Source organism: Aotus nancymaae, unplaced genomic scaffold, assembly GCF_030222135.1.
Source record: "Aotus nancymaae isolate 86718 unplaced genomic scaffold, 86718_ANA_hifiasm-v0.15.2.pri h1tg000020l, whole genome shotgun sequence".
In the NCBI taxonomy this organism is placed as follows: Eukaryota; Metazoa; Chordata; class Mammalia; order Primates; family Aotidae; genus Aotus; species Aotus nancymaae.
Window position 1 is genome coordinate 26,451,718 of NW_026988432.1, and position 12,930 is coordinate 26,464,647.

General features: G+C 37.0%; 1 protein-coding gene across 3 annotated transcripts in view; it reads right to left on the reverse strand.

Annotated features, from left to right (window-relative positions):
* Positions 1-2,371: 2,371 nt before the first annotated feature.
* The window catches only part of ME2 (malic enzyme 2), a 66,109-nt gene continuing 55,550 nt past the window's right edge, over positions 2,372-12,930 (reverse strand). For all 3 annotated transcript variants that reach the window (XM_012464279.2, XM_064379152.1, XM_012464280.3), the window contains 3 exons: positions 8,365-8,435; positions 7,287-7,385; positions 2,372-3,239 (listed from right to left, as the gene is read on the reverse strand). In XM_012464279.2, coding sequence (XP_012319702.1) covers positions 3,072-3,239; positions 7,287-7,385; positions 8,365-8,435 — 338 coding nt within the window. In that variant the 3' untranslated portion in view covers positions 2,372-3,071. The remainder of the gene's footprint in view (positions 3,240-7,286; positions 7,386-8,364; positions 8,436-12,930) is intronic.

The following is a 12,930-nucleotide window of genomic DNA, read 5'->3' on the forward strand; positions in this document are numbered from 1 at the left end:
GGAGGGAGGAGGAACAAAGGCACTTGCATTTTAAAGCTTCACAGTGATCTGAGGCACCTTCTTGGTTAAAAATTCATCCTTTAAAAGAACAGAAAACCAAACACAGCATGTTATCACTCATAGGCAGGTGTTGAACAGTTAGAACATGTGGACCCAGGGAGGGGAGGAAAACATGGTGGTCAGTTGTGGGGGGTGGGGGGTGGGAGGTGCGGGGGGAGGGATAATGAGGGGAGAAATACCAGATAGAGGAGATGGGGGATGAAGGCAGCAAACCACCTTGCCATGTATGTACCTATGCAACAATCCTGCATGATTTGCACATGTACCCCGGAACCTAAAGTACAATAAAAATTAAAAAATACATATTTTAACTAAAATCTTGGACTAAAACTTCTCATTATTGTCAATAAACCTTACCCTTGCTAGTAATCCAATTTGTTCCACACAACAGGTGGTGGTGGAAGATTAGAAACACATGTATTCTCACCTTTTCCTACGACTCACTGACACGATAATCATCAGAATTTCTTCTCAATTCAAAATAAGATTCTCTATTGCTGTTTAAAATAACTACCTTCTTGCTATGTAAAGTCTCACCGAAGGGAACATTTGTTTTCCAGCTTGAAGCCATTCTGGTCTCCCCGTATTTCCTCAATGCTAATAGTCCTTCCTGTATTCTTAGCTTAAATATTAAGCAATTTTACTTTAATTTACATCCAACAATTGATACTTGTTAAAAAACTGATTGGTAAATAACAGTGAAAATAGGGAGCTTTTTTTAAAAAAAAGAACTGTTTCATTTAAGCAGGTTATATGCCATTTAGCCTATTTTTTCCTTAAAATACTTAATAACTTCCATGAAGACTGTACCAGATGTGCTTAATAAGCAAACTTCTTAGTAAAATTACTTTAATTCAGCACATGTTCCTGCTTTCAATAAGCACCAACCAAGAAACACGTTTACACTTAACGTACTTCTTATGTTGAACTAAAATCACAATTTCACACAGAGTATTTTTAGGGGTGATTTTGTTTTGATAAAGGGAACATGAAAAACAGAAGCCTCTCAGCCAGGTGCAATGGTGCACACCTTTAGTCCAAGCTGCTCAGGCGGCTGAGGTGGGAGGAGAGCTTGAACCAGGAGCTCCAGGTTGCAGTGCTCTATGACCGTGCCTGTGAACAGCCACTGCCCTCCAGCAAGGGCAACATAGCAAAACCCCATATCTAAAACAAACCAAAACTCATAAACCTTCATCTTTAATTAGAAGAAAGAAATTGTGACCATAAGTTATGAAAAAGACTTCTGGCTTTACTCATCTGTTCAATGAATTAGCCAACTGCATCTTCCCATACTCCAAATGGCAATGCCCTTGCAACCATTTTGAAAGTATTAAATTATATTAAAATTATTATGAATTGGGCCAGGTGTGGTGGCTCACGCCTGTAATCCCAGCACTTTGGGAGCCCAAGGTGGGTGGACCATCTGAGGTCAGGAGTTCGCGACCAGCCTGGCCAACATGGTGAAATCCTGTCTCTACTAAAAATACAAAAATTAGCTGGGTGTGGTGGTGGGTGCCTGTAATCCCAGCTACTTGGGAGGCTGAGGTAGGAGAATGGCTTGAACCCGGGAGGCAGAGGTTGCAGTGAGCTGAGATTGTTCCATTGCACTCCAGCCTGGGCAACAAGGTGAGACTCTGTCTCAAAAAAAAAAAAAAAAATTATTATGAATCAATTTCTATAGGCAGAAGATGAAAAAACTGAAGTCTTTTGTCTACAAAGCAATATAAAATACTGTGCATACTCATATTATCGATGACTATCTGTTGTTACTATCCTAGAATGAGCATTTAAAAGTTTTCTTCCCTCAAAGCAACCATGGTAGACAGATACATTTTCCTTTAGAATTCTCCAATATGCAAGCCACATGAGAAAATTGTTCTCATTAGCCGTTATTATTTTACTGGGATTGAAAAGGGCATTTCCTGGATGAATACCACCAACCTTATTCATCCCCACTTAGCTCTAAATTAATTTTGGTGGTTTAAAAAAATCTGCCTTCAATGGTGAAAGAGTTGTCACTACCAATGATATTCAAAGAAATAGTATCATAGTAACATTTGTAACATTCCAAAATTATCTCAAGTAATAAAGAACATCAGTGCTGGAATAAGGGCATAGTTTCTCCAGTTAAATATGACTCATTTTGATGTGAAGCATGACTTAGATTTTAAAAGTCATGTGATGTCTCCCATATGTGTTAGGTATCCTATACTCCCTCCTAGAATCATCTAGAAGTAATGAAAATATGTGTTTTTCATAATAAGCAAATCTAAATTTCTAGTTGGGCAGGAAGACAGCATAACTGAAGCAATTAAATTGAAGATATTTATTAAATAAAAAGGTTACACTATGATTTTTATACACTGTTGAAACAATGACTTTTATTTATTTAAAGCCAGCAGTAGTACCCATTACTCTCATAATGTTATAGTTAAGCCTTGATTTAGTTCCAGAAAATAAATAGGGTAAAATTTTAATATTTCCCTAGCTTTGTCTGCTATAAGGGAATTTCAGAGTATGAAGGTAAGATGAAGCAGATATAGAAGAACATTTTTAGATACTGACAATTTTTCCTTGGAATTTAGTTAAAATTTAGTTTCTTCTCAAAATTCTGTCCTTCTATCCATAAGTTTCTATTTTAGTAGCTCTAAAAGAACTAGGTGAGAGAAGATTATTACCCATAATAGTAAATAGCAAATACTTTGGCAAGTCTGAATTAAAGTATAAATGAAGACATTCACAAACACACTTTTTACATCTCCTGGATGTGGCATGAGCTGTATGTTAGAATTAAAGCATCACAATTATCTGATTGTAGGGTGCTGGTGGGCGATGGAATCCATCAACACGTCTACTCCAACAGATGTGAAGATGCACGGAAAAAATACATCAACCAAAGTGGTCAGGGAGAACAAAACACAGAAAACATCATAAAACTGAGGACATTATCTCTTCTTGTCTGAAAAAAGGGGTTCCCTGGAGCACAGAAAGTATTTATCAGGGGAGTGCTTCTATTCTGTTATCACAGGAGGGCTTGATGCAGATTCTGGCCATTCATACACATCTGGCAGCAGGGAATCATATTCACTCCGCCATATTTTTTCTTTAACATATTTGGCCTTGTCTTCAGGTTCTGGATATCGGAAAGCCATTTTATTAGTATACAGGTATTCTGTAACCTGAAAAATAAATAAGGTTATTGCGTAGGCTCTGAGTATTAACATATTAGAGAGACAACATACTGTTATAACACAGGAAAATAAGTTTAGAAGAATGGTATTTTTCTTTTTTCAAAACAAAAAATAACATTACTTTGATTCATTTCAAAACATTTGGAAACTATGGAAAGTTTAAGAGATAAAATTAAACACTTTTAAGTTCTACTATGTGTCACTCCAGTAAATATATATAGGTAACCTGCCAAGAGAGAGAGACCATGATGCAAACCTAACCCAAGCTCTGGCTCTTCTATTCACCCCTTTCTTCTTTGCTTCTAGAAAGAAAAGCCTATGCCACTGCAGAAGCAGTACACTCTCTACTCCTGCCTCCGGGGAAGTGCAGAGAGATGAACCTGGGCCTGTGCACCTATACTAATCCCAAGCAGAGGTCTCCTTCTAGGACCTTATGTACTACCTCTCATTTGGACATACCAATTATCTCTCTTTTTTTTCCTTAGAGACAGGGTCTTGCTCTGTCACCCAGACTGGAGCACAGTGGTATGAACATAGCTCACTGTAGCCTTGGCCTCCTGGGCATAAGCAATCCTCCCACCCCAGCCTCCTGAGTAGCTGTGACTACAGGCACGTATCACTGTGCCTGGCTAATTTTTTTTGGTAGAGGTGAGATCTTGCTTTGTCGTCTAGGACTGGTGTCAAACGTACAGCCTCAAGCCATCCTCCTGCCTTGGCTTTTGAAAGTGCTGTGATTACAGAAGTGAGCCACTGTGCCTGGCCCAGTAATCTCTTAACTGACCAATATCTTCCAAAATCTGCCCCACCTGAAATATCATTCTATAAATTCTAAAATTGAACTCTATCATCCTAGTTCTGGGCTCTAAAATCTTCAATTGTTTTACAATAGAAGGTAATCACACTCTGTGGCCTGGCATTTGTAAATTGGTACAGCTGGCTTTAATATAACTTTCAAATTTTCTTTTATGCCATTTCCCTACCTGTTCCTTAGACTCCAGGCTCAACTCTTATTCTGTAAACATACCAATTCCCAATCTTTGCTTAGGTTATAGGCACCAAAATAATGCAATAATAAAATTAATAGTCAAGGCTGGGCACTCAAGGCTGGGCATGGTGGCTCAACCCTATAATCCCAGTATTTTTGGAGGCCGAGGTGGGCAGATCTCCTGAGCTCAAGAGTTCGAGACCAGTCTGGGCAACACTGCAAAACTCTGTTCTTACCAAAAATGCAAAAAAAATTATCTGGACATGGTGGCACATGCCTATGGTCCCAGCTACTTGGGAGGCTGAGGTGGGAGGATTGCTTTAGCCTGAGAGGCAGAGGTTGCAGGGAGCTGAGGTCACACTGCTGCACTCCAACCTGGGTGACAGCATAAAACCCTGTCTCCAAAAAAAAAAAAAAAAAAATTAATGGTCAAAACGATAAAATTTTATGATCATCTATACAGAAGTTGAAATTGTGGTTGATGCAAATTCCACAGTCAATCCTGATGTTTAAGAAAAATCTTAGTAAGCTAGAAATAGAAGTCTACTTCTTTTAAAAAGTAGAAAATACTTATTTCAATCAAAAGCTAGCATCATATTTAATATTACCATATAAAGATGTTAGTCAGGTGTGGTGGCATGTGCTCTAGCTACTCAGAAGGTTGCGGCAGAAGGATCACTTGAGCCTAGGAGTTTGAAATCAGCTTGGCAATACAGACTGTCTATAAATTGAAAAAAAAAATACAAGAATGCCCTTACCAATCTAATTGCTTAAAACTATTCTGCAGTTTCAGCTAATTTATAGAGAAAAAAGGACTATGCATATTAAAAAAGAAAAAATTACTTGCAGACAATTAAAAACTCAACAATTCCAAATGAAATGAAAAACTATTGAGTGTTCAAAAAACTGGTTATCAAGTAAATTCATGAAAATGAATATGTTTTCAAATTAGAATTATTATTCCTACCTTTTCCTATATATTAGAAATGATTAGTCTGAAAATACTTGGAAAGAAAAAAATGTCTATTATATTAGAATAACAGAAATTTTAAAATATTTTGGAAAAAAAGTAAAAATGCCATATTCAAATGAAGAAAACAATATTGAAAGATTTTTTTGAAAAGTCCTTAATAAGTACAGAGAGATACTGACTGGAGAATACTCAATACTGAAAGACCCAATTTTACCAATCTACTTTATAAATGTAATAATTTCATACCAAAGTTGCAGAGTTTTCTAAATTAAAAAACGGATACAAAAATTTATCCAAAACAAAAAAATTGAGAACAAACAAGAAAATACTGAAAAGCATAATGATGGGAAAGATAAAGAATCAAATGTTACCACATTATACACATTATAAAAATTAAAACACGGGAGGCTGAGGCAGGAGAATCACTTGAACCAGGGAGCTGGAGGTTGCAGTAAGCTGAGAATGCACCACTGCACTCCAGTCTGGATGACAGAGCGAGATGCTGTCTCAAAATAAATAAATAAAAATAAATAAATAAATATAAATAAATAAATAAAACAGTGTCAGATACTAAACAAAAATGGTCAGGAATAGAAATCCCAGGAACAGATTAAACTCCCAATTAACTGGAAACAACAGATGCATTAATCAATAAATAATGCTGGGGTGACTGGTTAACTACTCAGGAAAAAAACGTTTCCCTTTCTCATATTATACATTAAAATAAATCCCAGAGAGACTAAAAAGTTTTATTTTAGAAAATGCAAGTAAATATTTATGGTTTGGACAGAAGGCATTAATATTCATGAAAGGTGAGGACAAAATCCAAAAAATAAACAAATAATTCCATAAAAAACTTTAAAAAGACATGTCAAACAATTCTATGAAGTTAAAACAAATGACAAATGTGAAAATATCTGCACCACAGCAAATAGGAGGATCACTACACTTACTATATCAAAAGCCCTCAGAAATCAACACCGTAAAATAGAAAGGCAAATATCTAATACAAGAAAGAGCAAAAGTCATGAAAAAGTAGTTCATCGAAGAAGCAGGCAGATCACGAGGTCAGGAGATCAAGACCATCCTGGCCAACATGGTGAAACCCTGTCTCTACTAAAAATAAAAAAATTAGCTGGCGTGGTGGTTTGTGCCTGTAATCCCAGCTACTTGGGAGGCTGAAGCAGGAGAATCACTTGAACCAGGGAGTTGAAGTTGTAGTGAGCAGTGAGCAGAGATTGTGCCACTGCAACCTGGTGACCCAGCGAGACTCCATCTCAAAAAAAAATACAATTGTTGAATAAATAAAAAAATTATACAATCTCATTAATAAATGCCTTAAATAAAAATGAAAAACAAAACAATTTTCACCTATTAAATATGCAAGATTAAAAAAATAATTCTAACTATTGGCAGAAGTGTGGAAAAAGATACACTCATATCTAATTGCTGCAATGTAAATCAGTACTTATTTTCTGAAGAGATTATTTGACAATAGGCATCAGAAGCCTTAAACACCTTAAAAACCTTGGTTCTTAAGCTTAGAATTTATCGCAAAAAAAAACCATCACAAATGCACACATAGATTTATCTGTAAGGATGGCTGTTCACTACACTGTGATTACTTTTTTTTTTTTTTGAGATGGAGCTTTGCTCTTGTTGCCCAGGCTGAAGTACAGTGGTGCTATCTCAGTTCACTGCAACCTCTGCCTCCCAGGTTCAAGCAATTATCCTGCCTCAGCCTCCCAAGTAGCTGGGATTATAGGCATGTGTCACCACCTGAAGTCGGGAGTTTGAGACCAGCCTAATCAACATGGAGAAACCCCATCTCTACTAATAATTTTGTATTTTTAATAGAGATGGGGTTTCTCCATGTTGGTTAGGCTGGTCTCAAACTCCCGGCCTCAGGTGATCTGCCTGCCTTGACCTCCCAAAGTGTTGGGATTATAGGTGTGAGCCACTGCGCCCAGCCTCTGCAGCCTTCTAAATATTTCAGATTTATCTCTAATAAATTTGTATTTCTTGTGTAAGAAAATGTCATTAAAATTAATATGAAGAAGTTTAAGTTATTACTTACTTTAATAGCAATGTTAATAGAAACTTCCTGAATATTAGAAAGTGGTGGGTAAAGTCTCCCTTGGGCTAGCTCTTCATCCGTCAACTGGCTTGTTAGTGCCTGAAGAGAAAAACAGCATTTTGCTTTTTTTTTTTTTTTTTTTTTTTTAAATAACAGAATAAGGACCCCGTAAAATGGAAAAAGCACTGGGGAAACAGAGAGTAATACAGGTAATATAATTTCCCTTATTTCTTGAAGGAATACACTTAAACCACTGCAGAAATTATAACCATTCACCACTAAACAATAAATAACCAGATTTAAAGACTTATTGATATATTCTACTTTACATTATACATGTAGAGCTTGGCTTAATTGCAATGGCAACTTTGAAAACAGACATTAATTGTATTAATGTGAGTTATTCAGAAATACTTCAAAGTCTGGAGCTCCCATAGGCTAGCACTCCAAATAATACCAGTACTTGTCCATTAAAAACACGCAAGGAGGCCGGGCGCGGTGGCTCAAGCCTGTAATCCCAGCACTTTGGGAGGCCGAGGCGGGTGGATCACGAGGTCAAGAGATCGAGACCATCCTGGTCAACATGGTGAAACCCCGTCTCTACTAAAAATACAAAAAATTAGCTGGGCACGGTGGCGCGTGCCTGTAATCCCAGCTACTCAGGAGGCTGAGGCAGGAGAATTGCCTGAACCCAGGAGGCGGAGATTGCGGTGAGCCGAGATCGCGCCATTGCGCTCCAGCCTGGGTATCAAGAGCGAAACTCCGTCTCAAAAAAAAAAAAAAAAAAACACGCAAGGAATTATCTATGCTGTCACAATATATCCAGATATATATAAGTACAGTCTAAAAGTGTTGAGGATTCAGTTTAGAAACATATGAAAAGTCATAATTAAAAACATAATTTTATGCATAAATAGGCAATTCATAAAAGTAATTTATGAGTAACTTCCTTTTCATTAATAAGGCAGATTTAACCCATTCTCTCCCTGCTTTTAATTTTCAGATCTGTTCATCTTTATAATTTTAATTTTCAGATCTGTTCATCCTTTATAAAATAAACAACATTTAAAATATTTACCTTTGCAGCTTCTAGGAAAACACTGTCACTAATATGCCGGGTGTTACAGAGAATAACAGCTAAAGCCACACCTAGAATACATTTTAAAGTTTACTTAGTAAGATCACTTTTCAAATTATGAAAGAAGTCAATTCCTGTGTTCAGGCAAATAGATGGTAACCCATCCAAATCCCAAACAGCTCCTCAAAAAAAAGAAAACAGCCAAGAAAAAACAAATCTGAGTTAAAATCAAACAATCTTTAGTTAATGATTCTTATTTGCTAAATAATTTTAGAAATATCAAATGGCTTTTCTCAGTTGTTTTTACATTTATGAAAATTACAAATACATACAATTAATCAACACTTGTTTTAATACCCAGTTCCCAGCCCACCTCTAACCCTCTATTTCTTGCTTTACAGAGGCAATGACTTTCAATTTTTTTTTTTGCTGATTAATGTTTCTCTCACTCTTAAATAACTTATGTTTCTTGTGATTTTTTTTTTCTCTTTCTTTGCCCTCTCTTATGGTGCTGATCTTCTGATTTCTGAGTTTTGGAGATCACTGACTCCTTCCTGTGAAAGTTAAGTATTCAGTGCTCTTTTATATTTTCAGCTTTCTCTCTTCTTCCCAGTATAGTTAGAGCATAATTTTGGTTCAATCACTATTCAATGTTTATATTATTATGACTTCATAAATGCTATTCACAGTTGAGCCATGCATTAACACTATATCATGATTACTTTTCCTTTTCTGCATAACTTTGTCTTTCCTGAAGTTAATAATTGTCCTTTTTTATTTTACTTTGATTTTTTAGTACTTAGCGTTGTTATTTCACCCTGGAATCTCACTCAATTGTCTGAATCCTTCTTCTATTTTAGCTACTTTAAATATTCTCTAATTTCTTTCTTTTCTGAGACGAGTCTCGCCCTGTCACCCAGGCTCGAGTGCAATGGCGCAATCTCAGCTCACTGCAACCTCTGCCAGGTTCGAGTGATTCTCCTGCCTCAGTCTCCCAAGTAGCTGGGACTACAGGCGTACACCACCAAGCCCGGCTAATTTTCTGTATCTTTAGTAGAGACGGAGTTTCACCATGTGGGCCAGGCTAGTCTCGATCTCCTGACCTCATGATCTACCCACTTCGGCCTCCCAAATGTGCTGGGATTACAGGCCTGAGTGAGCCACTGCACCCGACCTATTTTCTCTAATTTCATGCTCTAGAATAAATCTCTGCTAAAGCTCCATTCCGGTCTGGCTGTCCCCCATTCCAGCTATGGAGCTGTCATCTTAGAAAACCACTTTATCATCATGGGCCTCTTTGCTTCTAAGTTGACTCCATTTCCTATATCCAACTTTTCCTGACTTTTTTGTTACTCCCTCTTTTGGTAGGGTACATTCTCCCATGGCTTTCTGAAGAACAGTGCAGGGGAGATATATACTTTTTGAAATCTTGCATTTCTGAAAATGTGTTTGTTTACTTCTTTCCACTTATACTTGATAGTTTGTCTAGGTTTAGAATTCTGGCTTGGAAATATTTTTCCTTCAGAACTGTGAGGTATTATTCCAATACCATCTAGCTTCTACTGCTGGTGAGAAGCATCAATTTGAGTTCAGATCCTTTTGAGGTGATTGTTTTTGTTTAATCTCTGGATGCATGTAGGATCCCTTTTTAATTTAATTTAATTTAATTTAATTTTTTTTTTTGCAACAGGGTCTCACTCTGTCAGCCAGAGTGGAGTACAGTGGCACAATCATAGCTCACTGCAGCCTCAACCTCCATGGGCTCAAGCGATCCTCCTACCTCAGCTTGCTGAGTAGCTGGGATTACAGGCATGTACCATTACACCTGGCTAATCTTTTTAATTTTTTGTAGAGACAGGGTCTTACTATGTTTCTTAGGCTGGTTTCAAACTTCTGGACTCAGACAATCCTCTTGCCTCAGCCTCCCAAAGTGCTGGGATTACAGGCATAAGTCATCATGCCCAGCCAGAGCCTTATTTTTATACCTAATGGTCTGCAATTTCATAACACTGTGACTTGATGTGCATTATTTTAACTCATCATGTTTAGCATTCAGTCAGTAGGTGCTTCCTATCTGAAAACTTGAGTCTTTCAGTTTTGGGAAACGTTCGTGAAGACTTGAGGATTCATTTCCCTCCATTTTTCTGTTCTTGCTCCCTGAAATCTGTATTTTCTGATATCGTACCTCTTGGATTGGCTAATTTTCTGCTTTATTTTCCTTCTTCTGTCCTTTGCTCTATTTTGAGTTAACTCAATCATCTTTTTCTTCTATCTTTCTGCTACAAACTTCATTTTTAGGAGCTTGTTTTGCTAATTTTTAAAAAAATAAAATTGTCTTGTTTATATGATATAATATTTTGTCCCCCGAGGATATTGATAATATTTAAAACTTTCCTTTTTTTCCCATTATCCTTGTTTTTTCCTCCAAGATGTCTTTTTCTGTTTGTCTGCTTTGGTCTCTTTTATGAAACTCTTTCATAAAGAGACTTTCCTCAGATGACTAGTAGTCTTTAAGCATTCCTCATTTAAAGGTTAAGAACTAAAGAAAATGATTGGAAGCTATGAGGGTGGGGTTTACCACCTCTGAGCATACAGGCTTTTAAACTTCCTATTTTCTAGCACCTCTGTCCTCAACTATGTTTGGTGTCTCCCAGCCTAGAAACAATGTTTACTCTATCCAAAGACTATCCCAGTCAGCTTTCAGAAAGGTTAGTCGTCAGATTACCCAGGGCTGAGAAGGTCACACTGTTAATAGCATTTTTAAGTAGATAATTTGGTCCATCTACCTTTAATGTAGTTTTTAGTTTAGTTTTTTTTTTTTTAAGTAACTGGGGCAGATTTCACCCCACTTAGTCCCATCACTCTCATCTCATCTTGCCTTGCTTATTCTATGTTCCTTTTCCTCTTCTTTCTTGCTTTTCAAATTTTTGTTGTCTCATTTCATCCCAACATTACCTTACCATAAACAGGAAGTCTTTGTAGTTAATGGTTATCCTAAAATTTATATCATGCATTTTTAACTACCAAAATTCCACATTACATTTTTTTTTTTTTTTGAGACAGGATCTTGCTCTATCACCCAGGCTAGAGTGTGGTGGCACGACCAAAGCTTGCTTTAACCTCAAACTCCTGGGCTCAAGCAATCCTCCAGCCTCAGTGTCCTGAGTAGCTGAGACTACAGGCATATGTCACCACACATGGCTAATTACAAAAAAAATTTTTTTTTGGTAGAGACATAGTCTCCCTATGTTGCCAGGGCTAGTCTCTCAAACTCTTGGCCTCAAGTGATCCTCCTGCCTTGATATCCCAAAGTGCTGGGATTACGGGTATGAGCCAACATCTCCAGCTCCACATTAATTTTTAATTTACCTTCCTACCAATCAATGTAATTCCCTCATAACAGTTTAACTCTATTTAACTGAGCCATTATTGTTGTGCATTTTAATTCTCTCTGTATTTTTCAAAATGCCTATCATTTTTGTTTCACTCTATATAAACAACATTAATTTTGTTGTACCTACCCCCTTATAACTTCTTTGTTCTTCATTCCTTCTTACACTTCAGAGTTTCTATGTAGGATTATTTTCTTTTTCCCTAAGTAACAAAATTTCCTTTCCTTTAATATAGAAACGATCTGCCAGGTGGTAAATCCTCGATTTTTTGTTTTTCTGAAAATGTCTTCATTTTGCCTAATTCTTGAAGAATATTTTCACTGTGTCATGAATTCTAGGTTGGCAAGTATTTCCCATAAGCAACTTTAATAGGTCATTCCACTGCCTCAGTATCTTATTGTCACTGAGGAATCTGCTGTCAGTCTAACGGTCACTTCTTTGAAGGAAATCTTTGTGTTCTGGCTGCTTTCATATTCTTCTCTTTGTGGTGACTATAAAGCCTCACAATAATGATTCTAGATGTAGATTTCTTTTTATGCATCTCACATGGGTTTCTATGAGCTTTCTGAATATTGATTGTCCATCATCAGTTTTAAAAAAAACCTCAGCCATGAGGCCTGCAAATGTTGCCTCTGCTTCATTCTCATTTCTTCTAGGACTTCAATTAAAGATACATCAATGAAATGTCTCTTACCTACTTTTCCAGGTTTTCCTTTTTTATTTTTGGTCTCTCTGTGCTGCATTATGGATTGTTTCTTCTGAGATATTTTCCAGTTGATTAATTCTCTATGGTGTAATCTGCCATAAGCCTCATTCACTCAGTTTTTTTGTTTTTGGTTTTTTTCTGAGACAGGGTCTTGCTCTGTCACCCAGGCTGGAGTACAGTGGCTCAATCACGACTCACTCCAGCCTTGATCTCCCAAGCTCAAGTGATGCTCCTATCTCAGCCTCCTGGGTAGGTAGGACTACAGGCTTATGCCACCATGCCTAATATATATTTTTTAAATTTTGTAAAGATGGCAATCTCACTATGTTTCCAGGGCTGGTCTCAAAGTCCTGGGCTCAAGCGATTCTTCTGCCTTGACCTCCCAAAGTGCTAGAATTACAGGCATGAACCATCACACCCAGCCCACTCAGTTCTTATAGATTACTACATTTTTCAATTCTAGAATTT